The sequence below is a fragment of the Lupinus angustifolius genome, chromosome LG04 (genome assembly GCF_001865875.1).
Source record: "Lupinus angustifolius cultivar Tanjil chromosome LG04, LupAngTanjil_v1.0, whole genome shotgun sequence".
Lineage (NCBI taxonomy): Eukaryota > Viridiplantae > Streptophyta > Magnoliopsida > Fabales > Fabaceae > Lupinus > Lupinus angustifolius.
In genome coordinates, this window is record NC_032012.1 from 23,509,720 (window position 1) to 23,533,708 (window position 23,989).

Below are 23,989 nucleotides of genomic sequence, written 5' to 3' on the forward strand. Positions count from 1 at the left end.
AAGTAGTTGTATATCAATGCTTTTAAACTAGAATTGCTCTCTTGAGAAAGAGTTCCACATGACTCATGATTGTTGATGCATAAATTAGTTGTTTCTTATGACTAATTGATTCTATGTGTATTGTATATATACTCATTTAATTTTACTAAATGTTCAAAGCCTGACCGCTAATTGTTATCCCATTTGTGACAAAGCTGGTCTTGATAGAGGAGAATGTTAATGTTTCAGCTTTTGGGATTTTCCAACATTGTGTGATAGAAATGGGATGGTCCTTCATGTTGTTCGTCAGCCTTGTAAACATTAGATCCTTCAAGGTAATTATAAATCTCCTTTTGCAGTTTGTTTTTTCAATTTTATCATTTTGTTTCTAATTTTCACATCTCTAATTTCTTCTCTCTCAATCCCTAATTTCATATTAGTAACTCAACGCTACTCAACAACAAGCCACGATTCAAGTCCAAAACTTTGGCTCGTTTCAAATCTGCGATTTTGAGTACTTGTGAGTAAGATTAATAACCTTATTTACACTCTCTTATGTCTTGCATGTGTTCCATTCAGAATCTATAATTTATTGGTTGTTACTTGTTATGATCAAATTATTGTGCGAAAAAATAGAAATTAAAACATTGTAAAGTTCAAAAGTTTCGGTTGAATGTTTTTAATTTTATGTTAGCTTTTACTGCTTGAAATTTTGTAACATACCCAAATAATGCTATTCATTTTAGGTGACCACCATGAAGCTTAAGGTTGATCTTGAATGTGAGAAATGTTACAAGAAGGTCAAAAAGCTTCTCACCAAGTACCCTCGTGAGTCCATATTTAAACACTTTGTTATTATTATTAGAATCATACTTGTGGTACTTTATATGTGGGCATCAAATTGAGTATGATGTCAGCCAGGGATTTTCATAAAGCTTGGGCAGAGGCAAATTTTAGGGTAAGATTGTAAGAACTATAATATTATTTTGTATGCTTTAGAACTATAACAGTTACGTTGCTAGAAGTACTAGAAAGTTCAAAATAGAGTTAAGCATTGTATTGTGAGAAGTAGTTTGAACTCTGCTCTGAGAATATGCACAAAACAGAGTTCAAGCAACTACCACTTTGGTCCTTTCACTCCAGCCAATGCACACAAAGATGGAGCTTCTTTCGAGAATAATAATGTTAAGCATGTTCACGATGGGACAGTCTCGAAACTACCCACCATCCCCATTAACAAAATAAAGGTAATAAATATTCTCATCTTTACATAACAGTGATATGTGAAATTTTGTTTCGTAATTCTTATTCATCATTTGTTCTATTTTGTTGAAAGTGATTTTAAATAGTTGTTTCATCCTAGTTCTCCAGTTAGGTACTAGGGAGATTGATTATATAAGCCTTGTTTAAACTTTATTGCGGAGTGGCTCGATTATTAGCATGTTGTTGAACATTAATCTTATTTGATATTCTATTTTTTATGCAACTTTGAAGGAACTCTTCACCCATTAGGTGGAAGCATGAAAATTGTGGTACTTGGAGGTTGGTGGAAGAGGCAAATACAGATTTTCTTATTCTAGTTTGCAAATTAGCCGAGTTACCCACTTTCATTCAAGATATACACTACAAAGTTTGGCAAACACTAGAAGTCCCAAGAATCTTAAAGTTTCCCATGTCGGTGGTAGAATGAGCAATGCAAGGAGAGGTCGTCAAATGGTAAGTTGTCCTAGGTAATTGTATTATTATAAAGAATGAAGTTTTGTGAATGTAAAAACTTATGTCTTAATATATATATTTCATTGATTGTGTTAGGAGCTAAAATTGCAAAGACCTGTATGTCGTGGTAAGGTTGTTTTGTCAACTTTATTGAAGAAGGATGGAAGTTATGTAAGCGAAGAAGGAAAAACTCTAGCTATAAGTAATTTAAAGTCTTTTCATACATGATGTGTTACATATGTCCTAAAAAGTGTATCATTTTTAGAACCATTTCCTAAGTTGTGAAATGGATAATGGTATGCCGTTAGTTAGGTAGGCAAATGCATAATATCATTTTGTCCTTTCTGATTCTATTGATGCAATTTTCCATTATAGGTTACTGCCATGCAATTTGCAATTTGCCATTATATAAATTATTAATTTCTTGTTATTTAATAGGATAAAATATCAGAGCATTTACCTCAAGATCAAGAAAATGTCAGTACTTTAGGTATTTCATCAAAGGTATTTGCTCATCCTAATGATGCAATTGGAAAAGCATATGGAGCTGAACATTCAGGTCGAGTGCATGGTTTGGGCACTGGTATTTGTCCCTCCAGTGTTTTTGGAACGTCTAGACATTTTACTGGTTTTTTGAATTCTAGTGGCTCTAGTCAACATGTTGAAGACTTGAAGAAATATGTACAAACTTTAGAAGTAAAACTATCAGGGTATGAAGAGACCAAGTTTTGTTTTTTATAAGGATTTTTGAATGTTAAACATTTGGTAATTGTATAAGATTCAATTTTCTAATGGTATAACACTTACTACTATTATTATTAGCTAGCAAATATTTAATTTTATTATAAATTTACCAATATATTATTGAAAATAAAGATTGTAAGACAATTACACATTGGGATCATGAGAGGAGTATGTACGAAAGTAACTTTAAATAAATTTAATTAGCCACAGATGGATTGTGAAAATATAAGCAACTTAGCCACGGTTGTAGTGTGGCAAAATCAGCAACTTAGCCACGGTTCGAATGTAGCTGAATTAAAGAGACTGTGACTAAATAAATGTTACCACATTTCACAGAAGTGTAGCGAAATAACATAATAACCGTGGTTAATTTTTAGCAACGCCATTCCTTGCCACAACAACAGTAAGTGTGGTCACTCAATCTAGCTACGGTGTTTTTCCACTTTAGCCACGGTTGCAACCGTGGCTGACAGGAAGTTTTACTGTAGTGGGAAGGAGTATATTGAAGCCATTTTTTTAGTTTTATATGTATTTCTTTTCTTGATTTTATTGAATTTAAATTACATCTTGCTATTTTAGAAACTTGTGAAAACCTTTACCTATGGACGGAGAAATCGGGGGTAAGAAAATAATATTCCCCATAATAAAGATTAGGACAAGAACAATTAGGATAAAAATTAGTCTGAGTTGATTGAGTTCAATCATTAAAAGTTAGTTTGAATGGAATTTGAGTTAAATTAAATACAAACTATTTTTTTCAACTCAAATTTAGTTTATTTAAAGTTAAGGGAGAATATCAATGGAGTTAACGAATTTAAAGTAATACCACTTATCATCATAAATTTAAAGGTATACGGATAGTTATTAGCATTCTTGTGATAATCAAACCAGACTAGATGGTTCGACTAGTTTGATCGCTTACCGGACTTTAAAACGACTCTGGCTTATAGTTTTAACTGATAGAGGAGTTTGACCATTTTGAACCGGAAAAATTCCAGTCCAACCCTGTTAAACCCGGTTGAACTAGAATAACTCAGGAAGTGAATCGAATGATTCACTTAAAATTTTAAAAAAATATAACACTAGTCTATTGTTTTGTTTTAATCCGGTTCAAAAAAGATGGATATATGTTATTTTAATATAATTATACGTAATTATTAATTATATACAATTTTATATTTACATAACTATATATTTACAGATGAAAATGAAAAATTATATATGAATTCATCCGGTCTAATTGAACGGTTTAACCTTTTAAACTAGTTAAACCTAATATATAACATCTTCCGATTTGATATGTTTCACAACATTGTTTATTAATCATATATATAATGTTTGTGAGCTTTAATTATAAATGTAGTTATCACTTAAAAGATTTGTTATATTTATATATACTAGTGTGTACAGGCACTTCGTGCCTGCCGGTCAATATTATATGGAACTACGTATTCAATTTTTATATATTTTATTTTTAGAATTAGAATGTATTTGTTATAATTTTTATGTATTTATGATAATGTTCAATTTAATGTGAAAGATATAATTAATTAATGTGTTGATGATATTTATTTATGATTATATGGTCTTTTTGTAAAAATTAAATAATGTGAAGGGCAAAATAGGAAATAGAAATTACACAATGGTGGAAGTTACACCATGTTTTGCCTTTATATATAGTATAGATTTCTATATAAAGTAACAATATAATAATATTCTATTGAAAGAAAAAGCTTTATTTTAACTAGTGTGTACAGGCACTTCGTGTCTGCCGGACAATATTATATGGAACTACGTATTCAATTTTTATATATTTTATTTTTAGAATTAGAATGTATTTGTTATAATTTTTATGTATTTATGATAATGTTCAATTTAATGTGAAAGATATAATTAATTAATGTGTTGATGATATTTATTTATGATTATATGGTCTTTTTGTAAAAATTAAATAATGTGAAGGGCAAAATAGGAAATAGAAATCACACCATGGTGGAAGTTACACCATGTTTTGCCTTTATATATAGTATAGATATAGAAAGTGATTACTATTGTAATATAAGAATAATAGTAATTATGAGAAATTAGAATAATTAATAAAAGTGATTGAATGTTATTTTAATAGTCAAAATTAAAATATGAATGAAAATAAATTTTATAATTTATTATGTAACAACAAAGTAAGTTTTAATCCTAACTATTCATATATAATTGTACACATAATGATTTATTCTCACTAACTCACTTATATATCTTCAATCAAATGAAAGCAAGCCAAAATCAAAATATATTTGACCTAAATTGAAGTTATTTATTTGAGAGTAAATTACACTGACACCTCTGAGTTTTAGTGAAATTACATAAATCACCCTTCACTTTTTTACCCCTACACAAACTTCCCCTAGTTTTTATACTTTCATTACACTGGTCACCCCTGCATAAGAAATAAGTGTAATATTTTAAACAAAAAATGTGATAAATGCAATTAAGTTAAACAATAAGTTAAACAAAACATGATATATTGTGTAGTAAATAATATACAAATCAATGTATCTTTATTATTTTTTGTTACAACATGCATCAAAAATTCTAAAGAAATATTGTTTAAATCGCTCTTATAATATAGTGTAACGAACCAAAAATAATAAAGAAATATTGACTCATATTATTTGGACTTGTCTCCACAATATATCATGTTTTGTTTAACTTAATTGCATTTATCACATTCACATTCTTTGTTTAAAAGATTACACTGATTTCTTATGCAGAGGTGATCAATGTAATAAAAGAAAGTTAAAAAACTAAGGGAGGTCTGTGTAGATGTAGAAAAGCGAAAAATGGTTTATGTAATTTCACTAAAACTCTCAAAGGTGTCAGTGTAATTTACAAACCATCTTTATTTAAAGTTTCATTTTGTAGTTCGTGGACCAAATTTATTAAATAACGAGTGGAACTTTAAAGAATTGGTTAGTTATAACAACAAGAATAACAAGGATAAAGAATTCCTTAGCCATTGTAATCACGTGTTTGAACTCAAACTAAATAAACAAGAATGAGTGATCTCAGTGAAAATCTAGTTTTTTTTTTGCATTTTATGGAGGAAAAAGAGTTTTAAAAGTATAATTCTTTTTACAATTTAAATTAAAAAAGCCGCATGTATAAAGGAAGGAAATTAATGGTTTTTCTGAAATTAAAAGAAAAGAAACAAATTTCCAATTAATTATATTATATTCATAATTACAAATTACAAATATATTATTTACAAACCTCTCTCTCTCGAGTTTCTGCGTGCCTTATTATTCCTTTCATTATCTTCCTTATTGAAGTTTGAAGATAAAGGAATTTGGCCACCACGGATTCATGTAAGATTCCGTTACATTTTGAAACGGCAATCTGACATGGCTGATGTCGCCAACTGTCAAGCAGTAACGGCCGTCATCTGACGTAAACATTGTGTACTCTGCCGGATTCAACTCCACCGGCACGGCGGCGCCCCAGTCAGCAATTACAGCCGGCATACGTCGCCGAAGCCGCGTGTCCCAAATACTCACACCTGACAAGTTTTCTCCGGCGGAAACAACCACCGCCGGCATGGTGTTCGACATCGCCATCGTGGTGGTCTTTCTAATAGGGTGGATCATTTGTTCCTGGTTATAAATAGAAACAACACTTTTTTCCTCGGAATCATCGAACCCAAACCCTAACCTTATATTATCGATTTCTGAGAGCGATAAAAAATGGCCAATGCTGCGACGTCGTAAGAAGCTTTCAGCACCAGTTTCACCTCCGAATCGAAAATATTCACCTTTTCTTCTTATGTCTTTACCTGTGCCATCTTCTTCGTTGTCTTCCAACTCTGAAGACGACATCGTCTTATTGTCATTCTCGCTATTTTCGTCACCGTCGCTGAAATCATAATCATCGTCGTCATTGATACTGGTTAAGGCGATGGAAGTTGTGTTTCGTCGGAATGTGATGATAACGCGAACGGTGGCGAGTAAGGCGAGAACGAGAGCACTCCATTTGAAGGAGTTGAAAGCAATTAATTGAATGTGAGAGAGAAATAATGGGTTTTGATTCTGAAGATGGTTGAGCATGGGAATGAAAGGAATTTGCATGTTTGGGTTTTGATGTGAAAACGTGAAACTGAGAATGGGAGAGAAAGTGACTTTACAGGGAAAGAGATGAAATAGTCTCAGGTAATAAATAGTGGAATGGGAGAAACAAGGAGAGACTATATATATTGAATATTCGTTCAAACCTTTTATGGAGTTATTGGCCAAGTTACAAGATAGGTTAGAGTAATTGTTTTGCTGGAGAATATTGAATGTTCCTATATATTATTTATTATTTTTTTTTGAATATTTAATGATAATTAAATATAAATGGTGAATAATATAATGAAAATGTATAAATTTTATACTTTATTAGTGCATATACTTTTTCTTTTACTCATATTAGAGGAGGGATCCATTTACACTCAAATTAAGTTAAATTCAATTTCATTTTTTTTAAATCCGAAATGTGTAAGTGAAAGTGGAGAGAAAAAGATGAATCTTAGATAACTTTTAAGTTTCACTCATATGTATGTTGGAGTTAAAAAAATGAATGAGATTAAATATAATTTTTATTATAATACATGAAATTTAATATAAAATATATACAAAAATATAATTTAATTATTAATATTAGATGAATTTAGTTGAAAATAAATTTATCAGTTTATTTAAAGACTAATTTTCATTATTTCTAAATTTTTAAACAATATTTTAAGACGTTTACTAAGACAACTTCATTCTTTTTTGGGTATATTTTTAGGAAACAAAATTATATTAAAAGGTGCTAACTCAATTCAATAACTTAAATACAAACATTCTTAATATGACTTAAGATTACTATACCCAAAAAAATAGGAAGCATTTCTTTCTGATATTATTTTAGAAATGAAAATTATAGTAGTGAAAATAGAAGTGGAGAAGCTTTGGAGATATACAACTTAGAATGATTTGCTTCTTATTTTTGGATGCTTCACAAGTGAAGGGTGAGTGCTTATTTACAGGCTTTCTACAACACTTATGAATTTCTAGATAGTTCCATAAGTATCTAATATACATTTTTCTTAAGATTTCTAGATACTTCTTTAATTATAATACTAAATGCCTATAATAGAATATACTAGAAGCTTAGGATAATTCTAGATATTATGGTACAATCATCACTACTTGTTTCTACACAAGTGTGGAAGCTTCTAGAAAGTGTGCATCAATATTTTATCACTCCTCCTTGATGCACATTTTTGTAACTTCTAGCATTGATCGTAGTTGCTCAAACTTTGGCCTTGGTAATGCCTTAGTGAATATGTCAACAATTTGATCTTCGGTCTTGCAATACTCGAGCTTTATTTCTTTATTCTCACCTGCTTCTATGACAACATGGTATTTAATTGCGATATGTTTTGTCCTACTGTGATGGACTGGATTCTTTGCTATCATTATTGCCGATTTCTTGCCACAATAGATTGTCATTGGCTCCGTCTCTTGATCTCCCATATCATTGAGTATTCGTCTAAGCCATATAGCTTGGTTAGTCGTCCCTGCAGATGCTACGTACTCAGCTTCTGTTGTTGATTGTGCAATGATTGCTTGCTTCTTTGATGCCGAAGAGAATACTCCTGATCCAAGTGAGAAGGTATAGCCTGATGTGCTCTTCATATCATCCACCGAAACTGCCCAATCACTATCAGTGTAGCCGTGCAATGTTGAGTTGGTGTTGGTCTTATACATATACTGAATTCTTTTGTTCCTTGTAAGTAACTAAGAATCCTTTTTCCAACTCCAAAGTGGATTTGACTTGGGCTTTGTATGAATCTTGATAGAAGACTTGTAGCATACATGATATATGGTCGAGTGGCAGTGAGATATAGAAGACTCCCGCTCAAACTCCTATAGAGAGATGCATCTGCCTGTGGAGATCCATCGTCCTTCTGTAGCTTCTCATTAGTCACGAGCGGAGTAGCAACTGGTTTGCACTCACACATCTTGAACTTCTTTAGTAGTTCTTCTATGTATTTCTTTTGTGAGATGAATATACCTTTTTTTCTTTCATTTACCTCAATTCCAAGGAAGTAGTACATTAAGTCTAGGTCTGTCATCTCGAATGTCTTCATCATGTCTTTTTTAAACTCTATTATCATCTTTATATTGTTTCCAGTGTATATAAGATCATCTACGTACAAGGACACTATTAAAGTATCATACTGACCTTGAGACTTAATGTATAGTGTAGGCTCACTCTTACTCCTTCGGAATCCTTTATCGACGAAGTACTGGTCAATTATACTATACCATGCTCGAGGAGCTTGCTTCAAGCCATATAGAGCCTTCTTCAATCGTAGCACTTTGTTTTCGTTGCCCTTGCTCATGAACCCTTCTAACTGCTCTACATAGATCTCTTCTTGAAGTACTCCATTGAGAAATGCAGACTTGACATCTAGCTGGTAAATGCTCCATCCTCTTTATGTTGCAAAAGCTATTAGAGCTCTTATAGTATCTAGACGAGCAACTGGAGCAAATGTCTCATTATAGTCGAATCCTGGTTGTTGAGAGTAGCCTTTGGCTACTAATCTCGCCTTGTGCTTCTGTATAGTGCCATCAGGATTGAGCTTTGTTTTATAGACCCAATTTACTCCAATGATGTCTTTATCTTTTGGACAATCTACTAGCTCCCACATGTTTTTTTTCTCGATCATATTTATCTCTTCTTCTATTGCCTTGACCCATACTTCTTGCCTTGATGCTTCTTCAAAGCTTCCAGGTTCAACTATGGCCAAGTTGCATGTCTCATATATATCTACTAAGGATCTTACTCGTCTCGGAGAAGATTCTGGTGAAGATTGTTCATGTGGGAGTGTAATTGGCGTACCTGGATCTTCTATTGCTTCTTCTACTTTCCCAGTTACTTGTGGTTGTTGTGTTGGTATGGAGATGTTATGTCTCTCAATCTTGCCTTTATTCTAGTTCCAAGCGGCGCTTTCATCAACTTCAACCTCTCGACTGATGATAATTCTAGATATTATGATACAATTATCATTACTTGTTTCTACACAAGTGTGGAAGCTTCTAGAAAGTGTGCATCAATATTTTATCACTTTCTGACACAATCTAATTCATCCATGTTTATCTCATGCTTAGTTTCATGACTTGAAAGTCTACTTTTGCCATCGTAAGATCGTGTGATACATGGCCAAGCATGCTTCCCGTAGATTTATTTCTATCGGTTTGACAGGTAAACCTTTTTCCCTTTCACTTTTCAATTATACACACACGAGCTATAACTTCCTGTGGAGTTGTTTTGGTTAGGTTTTTCTTTTCTTGTATAAATATCTTTAATTTTTGCCAACGGGTCTAGAAAGGTCCATACCAAAACAATCTACTTTTTCTTTTTTTAACCGGAAAAATAAATATTATTAGCAATTAGGGTCCCAGAGGAATACTTGACTTGAGTGTACGATTATACGATTATAATCTACTATTAGCGAACAAGATAATGGCTCATAGATTGCGTAATGGTTACTAGCTTATGTTTCTCCATCTGGACAATCTCAATATTTGATTGCATAGTTCAGATTTTTATTATGGTAACATATTTATCCGTGAATTATAATTTGTGCCCAAAAAATTAACACTTTGTTTCCGGTGGTTTTTAGTTTCGATTTGTAAATTTTTTAAAACCAAAGACTAGTTTCTAGTTTTTTTAATTTAAATTCAAACTTTTGTTATTTTCGGTTTTCAGAAATTACTGTCAAACTTTTAATTACTAGGTTGGTGATGATGATAGTTGGAGTGGTAGAGGTGTCGACAATGATTATAATAATGACTAGGGTGATACTACTTGTAATTGGGGCAATGGTTGAGATTGTGGTGGTTATGAGAGTAGGAGGTCATGGTGCTCGGGGTGGTAAATGTGGTAATAACAGTGATGGTCATGAGAGAGTGGTGGTGGCCGAGGTAGTAATAAGAGTAATGATAGGGGAAATTGTGGTGATGCTGGTTGTCATCAGGTGGCAGCCGTGATGCTGGTAATAGTCATCATGAGATGGTGGAGACAACGGTCAGGGTGGTCGTCATTTGATAGTGGTAGTGGTAGTCATGAGATGGCGGTGATTGTGGTCATAGTGGTAGTGGTAGTGATAGTGATAGAGGTAGAGGAGGTGATGATGGTGATCATTAGAAAGTGGTTGTGGTGGAAATGTCAGGGTGGTGGTTGTGATAATCGAGCTGGTAATGATGATGATAGTGGTGGATTTGTCTAGGTGTTTATTTGGGATTGAAGCTTTATTAACAAATTTGAGCACTCTCCACCATGTTTTTTTTAGTATCTTTGTTTTTTATATAATCAAATGTATCACCACTTTTTAGTAAGGAACTCATTTCTTTTAGGATATATAACTGTTTCTCCTAGTAAATATCATTTACAAGAATTAATATCATAAGACCAATACATACTATCATTGTTTTGTACGGTACAACTGAAGCTCTCACCTCTCTCTAATATCCAAGGCACTAATCTCTTGCTATCCACTATTGTGAAGACATCCACGGTAACAACTCACAAGTTATGCCTAAGCAGCAAGTACCGAGGATGGAGATGTCCCTTAAGAAGCACAAAATACGTGTTTTGTGCTGTAGCCTAAGGCACTTTACTACAATTTTCTTGGTGGTCTTGATAAATGAAGGTATTTATGCTTCAAATTATTTACTTTGATGACTTAATGGTTGTAATTGAATACTTTAACATATTTGTATTTGTATATATTGATGTTAATGTTATTTATACTCCTAACTCGGAAGTACATATTGGAAAACATTTTTATGGTTGTTCTTGACCATATTGATGTATATTTTTGTGAGTTGGTATATATTGACGCATGATTTAATGTTATTTGTAGCCTTTTTTTATACGCAGAGATTAATTAAACAGATATAAAGGATGTCAACCCATATACAACAAGTATACAATCACTAACAATTACCGCTAGAAAGATGTTGGATAGAGGACCAGGGGTTACTATTACAATTAGCAAAATTAATACAATTAACATCACTACTATAATAAAGCCAAGTCTAAGATTTAACCTAGATCAAATTTATAGTTTGAATATAGCTAAAGTCCTTACTAGAGTAAGGACATCTTTGCTTAGGTAGAAGCTGTGGTGTATTGGGGAACTTTATGTGAAATTGGATATTGGCATGCTTGGAAAAAAAATTAGGTTGAGTGAAGCTTTTGATTATTTTGGTGAGTGGAAGCTGTGCTTTTGATTATTTTGGGTTTTCTTGAGTGAAGCTTTTGATCACTGTGGAGAAGTTTGTGGTAAATATATTAAAACTTTTACCTTGGTAATAGTAAATTGGGATGTTAACTTTTTAGTGTGCTTTAATACAATCTTTGCTTATAAAAAAACTTTCGGGTTCAATGGCGTCTTGCAACATGATGTTACTCTAACTCATATGGGACCATGGATTATTGTGTTTTGGGAACTATCCTAATAACCCTTGATTGAGAAGAGCTCCCTAGAAAATATATGGTGACTGATCATGCTCATTGATTAGGATTTATCTGCAATGTATTCATTACTTTTTATATCATAAAAATAAAAATACCCTGTAACACTATTATGTGCATATATGAAGTCTACTACACCCTTAGCTAAATTTTCTACTGCAATGTATTTCTCATTCTCATTCAAAGCTTACATTGTCATTGCTGCACATTGAGATTAAGGAAGAGAATTCAAGTGGAAGAAGCAGGGCATTGCCACTAATTGCGAGTAACATTGATACTGATACATTTTTCAAAATATTTACCTCATAACTAATAACTAATGATGAATTGATGATGGTGTGTTGAACATGAATCTGCATTTTCTTACTTCAATAGACAGTGGAAGATACATGTATTAAATGATGGAGAAGGTATAATTTCTTAGCATATTTTATTTTGACTTAAACTCTTAATTGCTTTAATGTTATTCAAATTGATATATCTTAATTATGACATTATTGGCTGCCAAGTTCATTGGCATTATGTCTTTTATGATCTATTTCTCTACCAGGCCTTGCAAAATTTGAGACTCTAAGAGTTCCTTAAATCTCTTGCATGCTATTAACGATTGGGGTGGCATTGCATGGCATGCTATAGAATATCATAACAGCCTTATAAACCTCTAATCTAACTTCATCCAATTCGCTGCACTATCTTGTTTTATTATTGAACTTTGCAGCATTATATATCATTATATTTGTTTTTTCAACACACTCTCAGTTGTCAAAACAGGTAATCTTCAAGGAAGGTGTGAATTGTGGGTTGAATTCGAATATACTAGTGCCTGTTTTAAGAGTTCTACTTTGTAATATTGTCCTTGGTCATATTGAGAGTTGTTATTGTGTTTAATATATCTTGTATGATTTAAGTTCCGAATTTGTATCCTCCTAACATTGTTTGGTATAAAAAGGACTTAACTATAATATATATATATATATATATATCGGTTATAGATTTCAGACTTGCATAAAAGGAATTTACTATAGTATATATTGGTCAAGAATGTACTATAATATACATGATTGTATATTTAACTAACAAATGAATATATCTATGAACTAATTGTGCACAAATTGCAAATTTAAAGGACTAGAAATTATCAAAATAAAACATAGGGACTATAATTATTAAATAATAAAAGGTAAGGGACTTAAATTACAATTAAAAGTTCATTTTAGTCACTTTATTCAGTGCAATTTTATGAAGTAAGACGTTAATTAATAGCTAACAAAGTTGGAGACATGCAGCAAATCCGTATAGGATTCGTTATCGCAAATGTTCTCTTACTTCAGCACCAACAAATATTCTCTTACTAAATAAAAATTATATCATGTGTTACATGTCATGGATTTTCCTTTCGCACAAATGCTGTTCCTTTAAGGCGTATTTTGTGTCATGTATATGTATGTGCATGTGAGGGACAATAACCCTTAATTGTTTACCCTTTGCTCTTGCTTTAGTTATAGGTTATAATATAATATAACAAGTTCTGATCAATGATCACAAGTGAGATCAACATATAAATTATTATGTAAAACAGCTTCCTTAATTAAAACAAAATATTTGCCATAAAGCTTCTGAACCTTTTCTTTTTACAAGGTTAAAAACTCAACTAGTATTTCCATAATTGAATAAGGACTCGGACACTATCAGGGGTGATTTTTGAAGATAAAGGTGGAGGCTTTGATTTTGTTTATCAAACTAGTTGGAAGCAGAAAAAAGTAGGAGTTGAAATTTTATACTTAAGTGTGTGCGTGCTCTGTTTTGGAGTGACCATGTGGAACGAATATCAAATATCCCCAAAAAAAAATCATGTCCTTACTTTTTTTTATGGAGTGGGTTATGCACCATTAGAATTGTATCATTAAGAGTATCATTTGTCTCCTAATATCTCTTTTTTCTATTAATAAATTTTATTGTTGATTAAAAAAATTCAATAAATAATTTAAAAATGTTAGTTTATGTTTTTATATTTTTTTTAATTAGATATTATTTTCTAATTGAGTGGGACAAGTGTGTGATAAGCTCAAAATCATATGATTTGACAAAAACTTTTGGGCAAACAAATAAATTTAGTTGATTAAGTGTGTGTTTGTTTGCAAAATAAGATTATCATAGTAATCAATTATATGTTGTTATAATCAATTTAATATGAATTAGTAACATGAAAAATAAGATTATCATGATGATGGATAATCAAATTTTGCATCAAAAAATCAATTTTAATATGCATATGATTTGGTTTATATTTTTGTATGTTTGCTGAAAATTGATTTTAAGATAATCATTCTTGTTTGGATTGTGAAAAAAATTATTGTACAATAAATTAAAAATGTATATAAAGTTGTTGGTACAAATTAATAATATTTGTTTAATAGTTAATTTGATATGGGAAAATGGAAAAAGATTTTGTTGTGGAAGAACGCTACTAAAAATTGAAACAAAAAATCCTGTGGTCCAAAGTAGGAGATGTGGAAAAAGATGTTCTGTTTTTCAAATAAAGAAAACTTCTTTTAGATTTAAAGTTAGATACCAAGCATAAATATTATTTACAGTAACAACTTTTTAGGATGCATATCCACTGAAATGGTAAACAATGAAAATCTTCTATACTTGTTGCTTCTTACTACTTCATTTGTTACAATAAGGGATTATTACCTTGCATAGCATATAAAATATTTTTGGGTGGATGATAAATAATTAGTTACCCTACATACATTAAGGGGTGTTGTTGGGTTCGGATTATTTATATAAAAAAATTGCTGCTGCTTCAAGTTGGTAATATGTAAGGATGTGACAAAGGTGTTTGGTAACATAATAACTTTAAAAAATACGAAGTTTTTTTTTATATTGAGCTTATTTGTTTATATATATAAACATTTAGGAATCCGTTTACATCAAAGTTAAGTTACGTTAGTTATACTCAATCTTAATTATTGAATTTTTTAAATCTAACGAACCAAATGAGTGAGTTAATTAAATAACTTAAATCCAACTTTTTTTCCCAATTAAGCTTATTAACTAGTGTATGAAGATTTTATAAGTGTTTTCTAACATGTTTTTCAGGTGAAAATATAAGGAAAATCAAATATTTTTATTAAAAAAACTTCAAATCATGATCGTTAATACCACATATCACAATGGAACTTTTCAATACTTTCTACACTTTTCATCTTACAACCTTTACAAGCTTTTCATTATAAATTTAAAAGATTTAATAGTGTTATATTTCCACATGTAAACTATTACGAAAAGAATGCATGAGGAGAAGCTGACGGAAAGCCACCAGCCCACCAATATATAAATATGAAGTAAATATTTATTTTATTTTTGTATATCAATTTAATTTTAAAAAAATTAGAAAAATGAAAAATAGTTACTATAGGTGAAATTAGTTATTTGTAATATTTTTTGTGATCTGTTGCATAAATTATTTTGATACACTTCTCTACTTTTGAGTACTTGTATGTAATTGTGGATTAGTATGCACATAATTTGATACAGACAAAAGTGAATATTAATTATGGTGGATGATACTATTTGTGAGTCACATCAACACGCGTACCTTTTACAACTGAAACAAGGAAAGTAACAAAATTACAAAAGCATCTATCTCCTCTCTCTACAGTTGATTGAGTAATGATGTTCAAACAAAAGCAACCTCTCCTCTATTCTTTATTTGAAGTGACATTTTTCCTCATCGGTATATCATTTCTCCTATGATTGGGAGTTCATACTTCCTTGAGTAATGTTGGCAGTGTTGTATTTTATTATAAGAAAATTTTAAATTTATTGTCCTTTGTATAAATGATTTTGACATGAAAAAAATGCATAGACAATATATAAGTTTTATTTATATCATTATATTATCTATCAATTATATTTAATTATTATTAACTATTCAAAAATATAATACAAATATATAGTGAATAATATACTATAAATCCTTACATTAACAATACATATATTCAGTTGCATACATTAACAATTTGACAGGTAAAAAAATCTACCAACAAGATTGTCACAATAGATAAATAATTGAGATTCTTAAGTATAATATTAAGAATTCAATCAATTTAATATTTATGAAAAAACTTTGTTAATAAAAGATAAATTTTGAAATGGACTAATACAGATTCATATTGGAATCGAATTATAATTTTTGGGTAGTCTTGATATAAGATTAATGAAGACTTCCTATAAGGGATTTCAGATTGTCATCTTAGCCTGAAAGACTTGTAAACTATCTGGTCAAAATAACATATAATTATAATATTAAATATATACTATTAAAGATTAATCATAATCTATATATCATATTGAAGATCGACTTTATTTGTTATCATGGATAAATTAATCTATGAATTAATGTCAAGATAAATCACCATCATTGAAGACATATTGAAGCAATATATGCACTGATTATGTATCTATTTTATCTCCATGGAAGCACGTAAGAGTTTTTCTTTTGATGAAAAAAAGGAAGTAGATCAGAACAATGAAGCAGCTGGCTCAGACAACTAATTAACTGTCCTTACTTACCAACATTGAATTGCTGCAATGCTTGATGCTTCTTCACTGCCGATCTATAAGCTAGCTAGTGCATTGTATTTTTACACTCTTATGTTGTTTTCACTTAATTTTTTTGTTCAGTCAAAGACGTTTCTTATATGGAAATAGTATTAAAAAACAGTACACAAAGACTTTGATTCTTTTCAAATCTTGACTGGTATTCAGCACAGTGCTTTCCCCATGCCACAGCTATTAGTAGGTCTATAAAAGTTAATTACTAGGAATCCTCTCTAATACCGAGACACAAAGTAATGAAAAAAAACAAAAACAATATGGTGCGATACTTTTATCATTTTATATACAATAAAATAACATTTTTATTACCAAAAACAAAAGGAAAAAAGAACTTTTCTCCCTAGTTCAATTAATTAATCGGAATGCTAATGAGTATCCTAAAGTCGTTAAATAAGATAGTAAAAGAGGTAGCATCAGCATGATACTTGATATTTTGAGAATTAGTGAACTTAGTTTTTCAAAATTTCAATATAATTTTCCCATGCTCTCAATACACTTGTCAACGACAACCTTGCTTAACAAGCAAATACTTATGCAAAGTAAAAAAGCTAAAATTACTCTTTTCTAAAGAGCATTATTGTGCTGGGAAAACGAGTGCGGTAAACAAAAGCAAGTGATGAAGACCACTTATTTGGACACCAATCTAAAGGACAATGCTAGAGAAGTGTCATAGAAACATAAAATACAATCACTGTATAGAATCATATAATTACACGTGGACATGTTTAAAATAAATATGGTAACATGATGTGATATAAAAAATTAGCGACGTGAATCATTATCATAAAAATATAATGTGAATTTTGGTTTCTTTTACTTCTGTATGTGTATAAGTGTATGAGTGCAATATCTATAATTTATATTACTTTGTTTTAAAAGTATGATTAAATATGAATGATGAATAATACACTAAAAATATATACAACTTTTACACTGTCCAACATAAATTTTTTACTCTAATAAGCAGAGGCATATTTAATTGGAGATGCGTTATAAGGTTAAATTTCCAGTTCAAGCTAGTTGCTAGATAACTTTTTTTCTAGAACCATTCTAGCAAATGACTAGACAATACAAGAAGCAGAACCAAAATCATGCCCCACGTTCAAATATGATAGAAAGATTCTAGTTCCTTTTGCTGTGAATGTACATATAATGGATTATGTCAGTCTATGAAGATTTTCTCAACGTAGGGTTTGTATACTCGGGAAAGAATCTTTATTAAGTTGATTTTGGATTCTGTCAGGCCAGAATCGATTCCAATAGCAAAAAGTGCCTTGAGTATAATCAATTTCTTCCAAAACTATTTTTTTATAATCAACATATATATATGCACACTGTCAACTCTTCAAATAAGCACTGTAGAGGGAATTCTTGATTTTCAAAGCCTGTTAATCAAAAATTCTAATTATGAATATAATTTCATGGACTATTTGTAAAATAACATAGTTACTAATCATTTTTTTATAAGCAACATAGTTAGTAATCACAGTCATACACTTTAGTAACAATTGTTGTCCCATATAGGTGTTGAACTAGAATGCGATTGGGTAACCTCCAATTATTGTGGAGTTCCATTCTTCCATTTTTATTTAGTTGTTCGACTGTGAAATTTCTTTGAAAACTTCAAATCATGATCGTTAATACCACATATCACAATGGAACTTTTCAATACTTTCTACACTTTTCATCTTACAACCTTTACAAGCTTTTCATTATAAATTTAAAAGATTTAATAGTGTTATATTTCCACATGTAAACTATTACGAAAAGAATGCATGAGGAGAAGCTGACGGAAAGCCACCAGCCCACCAATATATAAATATGAAGTAAATATTTATTTTATTTTTGTATATCAATTTAATTTTAAAAAAATTAGAAAAATGAAAAATAGTTACTATAGGTGAAATTAGTTATTTGTAATATTTTTTGTGATCTGTTGCATAAATTATTTTGATACACTTCTCTACTTTTGAGTACTTGTATGTAATTGTGGATTAGTATGCACATAATTTGATACAGACAAAAGTGAATATTAATTATGGTGGATGATACTATTTGTGAGTCACATCAACACGCGTACCTTTTACAACTGAAACAAGGAAAGTAACAAAATTACAAAAGCATCTATCTCCTCTCTCTACAGTTGATTGAGTAATGATGTTCAAACAAAAGCAACCTCTCCTCTATTCTTTATTTGAAGTGACATTTTTCCTCATCGGTATATCATTTCTCCTATGATTGGGAGTTCATACTTCCTTGAGTAATGTTGGCAGTGTTGTATTTTATTATAAGAAAATTTTAAATTTATTGTCCTTTGTATAAATGATTTTGACATGAAAAAAATGCATAGACAATATATAAGTTTTATTTATATCATTATATTATCTATCAATTATATTTAATTATTATTAACTATTCAAAAATATAATACAAATATATAGTGAATAATATACTATAAATCCTTACATTAACAATACATATATTCAGTTGCATACATTAACAATTTGACAGGTAAAAAAATCTACCAACAAGATTGTCACAATAGATAAATAATTGAGATTCTTAAGTATAATATTAAGAATTCAATCAATTTAATATTTATGAAAAAACTTTGTTAATAAAAGATAAATTTTGAAATGGACTAATACAGATTCATATTGGAATCGAATTATAATTTTTGGGTAGTCTTGATATAAGATTAATGAAGACTTCCTATAAGGGATTTCAGATTGTCATCTTAGCCTGAAAGACTTGTAAACTATCTGGTCAAAATAACATATAATTATAATATTAAATATATACTATTAAAGATTAATCATAATCTATATATCATATTGAAGATCGACTTTATTTGTTATCATGGATAAATTAATCTATGAATTAATGTCAAGATAAATCACCATCATTGAAGACATATTGAAGCAATATATGCACTGATTATGTATCTATTTTATCTCCATGGAAGCACGTAAGAGTTTTTCTTTTGATGAAAAAAAGGAAGTAGATCAGAACAATGAAGCAGCTGGCTCAGACAACTAATTAACTGTCCTTACTTACCAACATTGAATTGCTGCAATGCTTGATGCTTCTTCACTGCCGATCTATAAGCTAGCTAGTGCATTGTATTTTTACACTCTTATGTTGTTTTCACTTAATTTTTTTGTTCAGTCAAAGACGTTTCTTATATGGAAATAGTATTAAAAAACAGTACACAAAGACTTTGATTCTTTTCAAATCTTGACTGGTATTCAGCACAGTGCTTTCCCCATGCCACAGCTATTAGTAGGTCTATAAAAGTTAATTACTAGGAATCCTCTCTAATACCGAGACACAAAGTAATGAAAAAAAACAAAAACAATATGGTGCGATACTTTTATCATTTTATATACAATAAAATAACATTTTTATTACCAAAAACAAAAGGAAAAAAGAACTTTTCTCCCTAGTTCAATTAATTAATCGGAATGCTAATGAGTATCCTAAAGTCGTTAAATAAGATAGTAAAAGAGGTAGCATCAGCATGATACTTGATATTTTGAGAATTAGTGAACTTAGTTTTTCAAAATTTCAATATAATTTTCCCATGCTCTCAATACACTTGTCAACGACAACCTTGCTTAACAAGCAAATACTTATGCAAAGTAAAAAAGCTAAAATTACTCTTTTCTAAAGAGCATTATTGTGCTGGGAAAACGAGTGCGGTAAACAAAAGCAAGTGATGAAGACCACTTATTTGGACACCAATCTAAAGGACAATGCTAGAGAAGTGTCATAGAAACATAAAATACAATCACTGTATAGAATCATATAATTACACGTGGACATGTTTAAAATAAATATGGTAACATGATGTGATATAAAAAATTAGCGACGTGAATCATTATCATAAAAATATAATGTGAATTTTGGTTTCTTTTACTTCTGTATGTGTATAAGTGTATGAGTGCAATATCTATAATTTATATTACTTTGTTTTAAAAGTATGATTAAATATGAATGATGAATAATACACTAAAAATATATACAACTTTTACACTGTCCAACATAAATTTTTTACTCTAATAAGCAGAGGCATATTTAATTGGAGATGCGTTATAAGGTTAAATTTCCAGTTCAAGCTAGTTGCTAGATAACTTTTTTTCTAGAACCATTCTAGCAAATGACTAGACAATACAAGAAGCAGAACCAAAATCATGCCCCACGTTCAAATATGATAGAAAGATTCTAGTTCCTTTTGCTGTGAATGTACATATAATGGATTATGTCAGTCTATGAAGATTTTCTCAACGTAGGGTTTGTATACTCGGGAAAGAATCTTTATTAAGTTGATTTTGGATTCTGTCAGGCCAGAATCGATTCCAATAGCAAAAAGTGCCTTGAGTATAATCAATTTCTTCCAAAACTATTTTTTTATAATCAACATATATATATGCACACTGTCAACTCTTCAAATAAGCACTGTAGAGGGAATTCTTGATTTTCAAAGCCTGTTAATCAAAAATTCTAATTATGAATATAATTTCATGGACTATTTGTAAAATAACATAGTTACTAATCATTTTTTTATAAGCAACATAGTTAGTAATCACAGTCATACACTTTAGTAACAATTGTTGTCCCATATAGGTGTTGAACTAGAATGCGATTGGGTAACCTCCAATTATTGTGGAGTTCCATTCTTCCATTTTTATTTAGTTGTTCGACTGTGAAATTTCTTTGTTTCTGTATTTCCGGAATATGAATGTGTGACTTGTTAGAATTGATTCTGTTCACAATACAGAACATTGAACCTGTCATGAGGTATGGGAAGAGAGACACCACAACTTGAACCAAAACCCTAAAAATATTAGTTTTATGAGTCTTTTCTATTTATCAACTCTTTCATTTCTCCCCTCATGTCCACGGTCACAACAACCGATATGGCATACTGTTATCGAAAGAATTCTTCCACCACTGTCATAGACACTATCCTATTACCACCGTATTAGGTGGTATCCTCAAATTTTGGTTCAGAGTTTCAACTCTATGGACAAATTCATTATTTGTTACCAACATAAAATACCAATTATATAATCTGAAAGAATATGTTTAAAGAGCATAAGTGTGACTTGATTATATATTCAGTGGGAGATAATGTAGGAAGTGAAGAGCTAGTTATAAAGTCTTTGTTCAGGGTGTTTTGCATGATTTAGGAATAATAAGGGTGGGACCTATTTTGAAAAGGGTAATCAATCACACATTGGTTATTCTAGGAGTTGGAGCTAACATGTAGCTTGTTGTGCTCTACTCTACCAAACCCATTTAACAAAATTCCTTAGGGAATAGTATATAAAGGCATGTGCATGTAGACACTAAGACACACTCACTAGAGCTTTCATTTCTAAATTTTTGCTACTAGTGTTAGCTTAAATTTTGTTCTGTTTCATATCATATTTGAGTCTATCTTCCCTTCACTTTCAGTGTTCTGTGTAGCATTTTGTTGCTATCTTGCAGCTATGTCTATAAGCACAAAGAGAGAGTTAGGTTCTAATGAAGAAGAAAGTGAATTGAGAAGAGGGCCTTGGACCCTTGAAGAAGATAGTTTACTTATACACTATATTACTTGTCATGGTGAAGGTCGTTGGAATATGTTAGCCAAAAGTGCAGGTACATATTCTTTGTAGTGAGTACAATTAAGATAATTAGTTAGAGGAATAATTTCATTGTCACTATATTCATTTTTTATCTTATATTAATATCAAATCCACTTCCAACATTTCAGGATTGAAGAGGAGTGGAAAAAGCTGCAGGCTCAGATGGCTGAATTACTTGAAACCTGACATTAAGAGAGGGAATCTTACTCCACAAGAACAACTCCTGATCCTTGAACTCCACTCCAAGTGGGGTAATAGGTAATAATCTATTCACAAAAATGAGTTTAAAAAAAGCAGCCCAATGTATAAGATTTTCACTTAGTAGTATCGGAAGAGTAGATTTATGTCTATTCAAAATTGACCTTGTTTATTTCTCGAAAGTCGAAAGTCACATTAGATTTCATCCGCGAAAAGACTCATACTCTACTCACTTGAACTAACATTGTTAAATTTGTCTTGTATTGAAACCACACCACAATGAGTTTTTTCTGTTAATTTTTTATTAGGTGGTCAAAAATTGCTCAGCATCTACCGGGGAGAACAGACAATGAGATCAAGAACTATTGGAGAACAAGGGTACAAAAACAGGCACGCCAGCTTAACATTGAGTCTGGTAGCAAGAGATTCATTGATGCAGTGAAGTGTTTCTGGATGCCTAGATTGCTTCAAAAGATGGAACAGGACTCATTCCTCAGCTCTTACTCTTCCATGACAAACATGAATTTTGGTAACTCAGCAGAAGCTTCAACAAGTTCAATCTCAACCACTTCCAATATTCCTTATCTTCCTTCACCAACTCCACCACAAGAGCTATTTATTGATGCTGCAAATGCAAATCATTTAAGTAGTATGTCCAACCACACCAATGCTTCCTTAAACTTGGATTCCTTGCAATTTTCACAGCTACTTGAAATTTCAGAACAACCAACATGTCCTCCTAATATGTTTGAGAACAATGTTTATAACAATCCAATCCAGGATAATTGGTATGTTGATACCAACAACTATGGCATGCAAGGTCTGAACATGGAACCCCTTCAAGTAATGGAGAGTTATGATATTCCAGAGTTTGCTTTTCAGGCTGAAGGGAATGATGAGTGGATCTTAGACAACATTGGTGATACTTTATGGAACATGAATGCTATGTAACAGTGTAGACAGTTACAACAGGAAAAAAAACAATCTAAGATTCTTGGGCTATATTGATTCCTAATAATTAAAATTTTAAAGGTCTAAAACAGTCTTATTGATAGAGATTATTAGTACTAGTAGGTACTGAGTGCAAGGTTATTTGTAATAAGTCATATTAAAGTAGCATATTTAAATTGAAATTAAGGAGAGGATATAAAATGGTCCCCTGTTTCAAATTTATTAAAGTTGGAAAGACTGTAATGTTACTAAGATAATGTATCTTGGTTCTTATGAGTGCATTTTTGGCTAAGATAATGTATCTTTCTTTATATTTATGGATGTGTCAATTTCTCGCAAATGAGTTAGAAGTGACAATAAACAGAAGTGGAGTCACATCTTATGATCAAGTGATACTTGCAAAAGATAGTAAAGAAAGCTATAACTCTATATATTTCCAAGTATAGCAACTCTAAATACGTAGTGGTTAAATCAAAACTGACGAGTAACGATTTTGTCCAAACTCATTAATTTAGTTATATTAATAATTGGTAAAAAAACAGAAAATTGTCTTCTCTGACAACTTTGGACCACCCATTCCC

At 30.8% G+C, this 23,989-nt stretch overlaps 1 protein-coding gene and 1 long non-coding RNA gene across 2 annotated transcripts; both read left to right on the plus strand.

Annotated features, from left to right (window-relative positions):
- Nucleotides 232–1,227, plus strand: LOC109344883. Its single transcript, XR_002107358.1, has 3 exons — nucleotides 232–314; nucleotides 420–499; nucleotides 726–1,227. It is a non-coding gene; the product is annotated as an uncharacterized LOC109344883 (long non-coding RNA).
- Nucleotides 21,922–23,717, plus strand: LOC109346347 (myb-related protein 340-like). Its single transcript, XM_019585855.1, has 3 exons — nucleotides 21,922–22,272; nucleotides 22,388–22,517; nucleotides 22,766–23,717. The coding sequence occupies exons 1-3, from the start codon at nucleotides 22,122–22,124 to the stop codon at nucleotides 23,406–23,408; spliced, it is 924 nt and encodes a 307-aa protein (XP_019441400.1). The 5' UTR covers nucleotides 21,922–22,121; the 3' UTR covers nucleotides 23,409–23,717.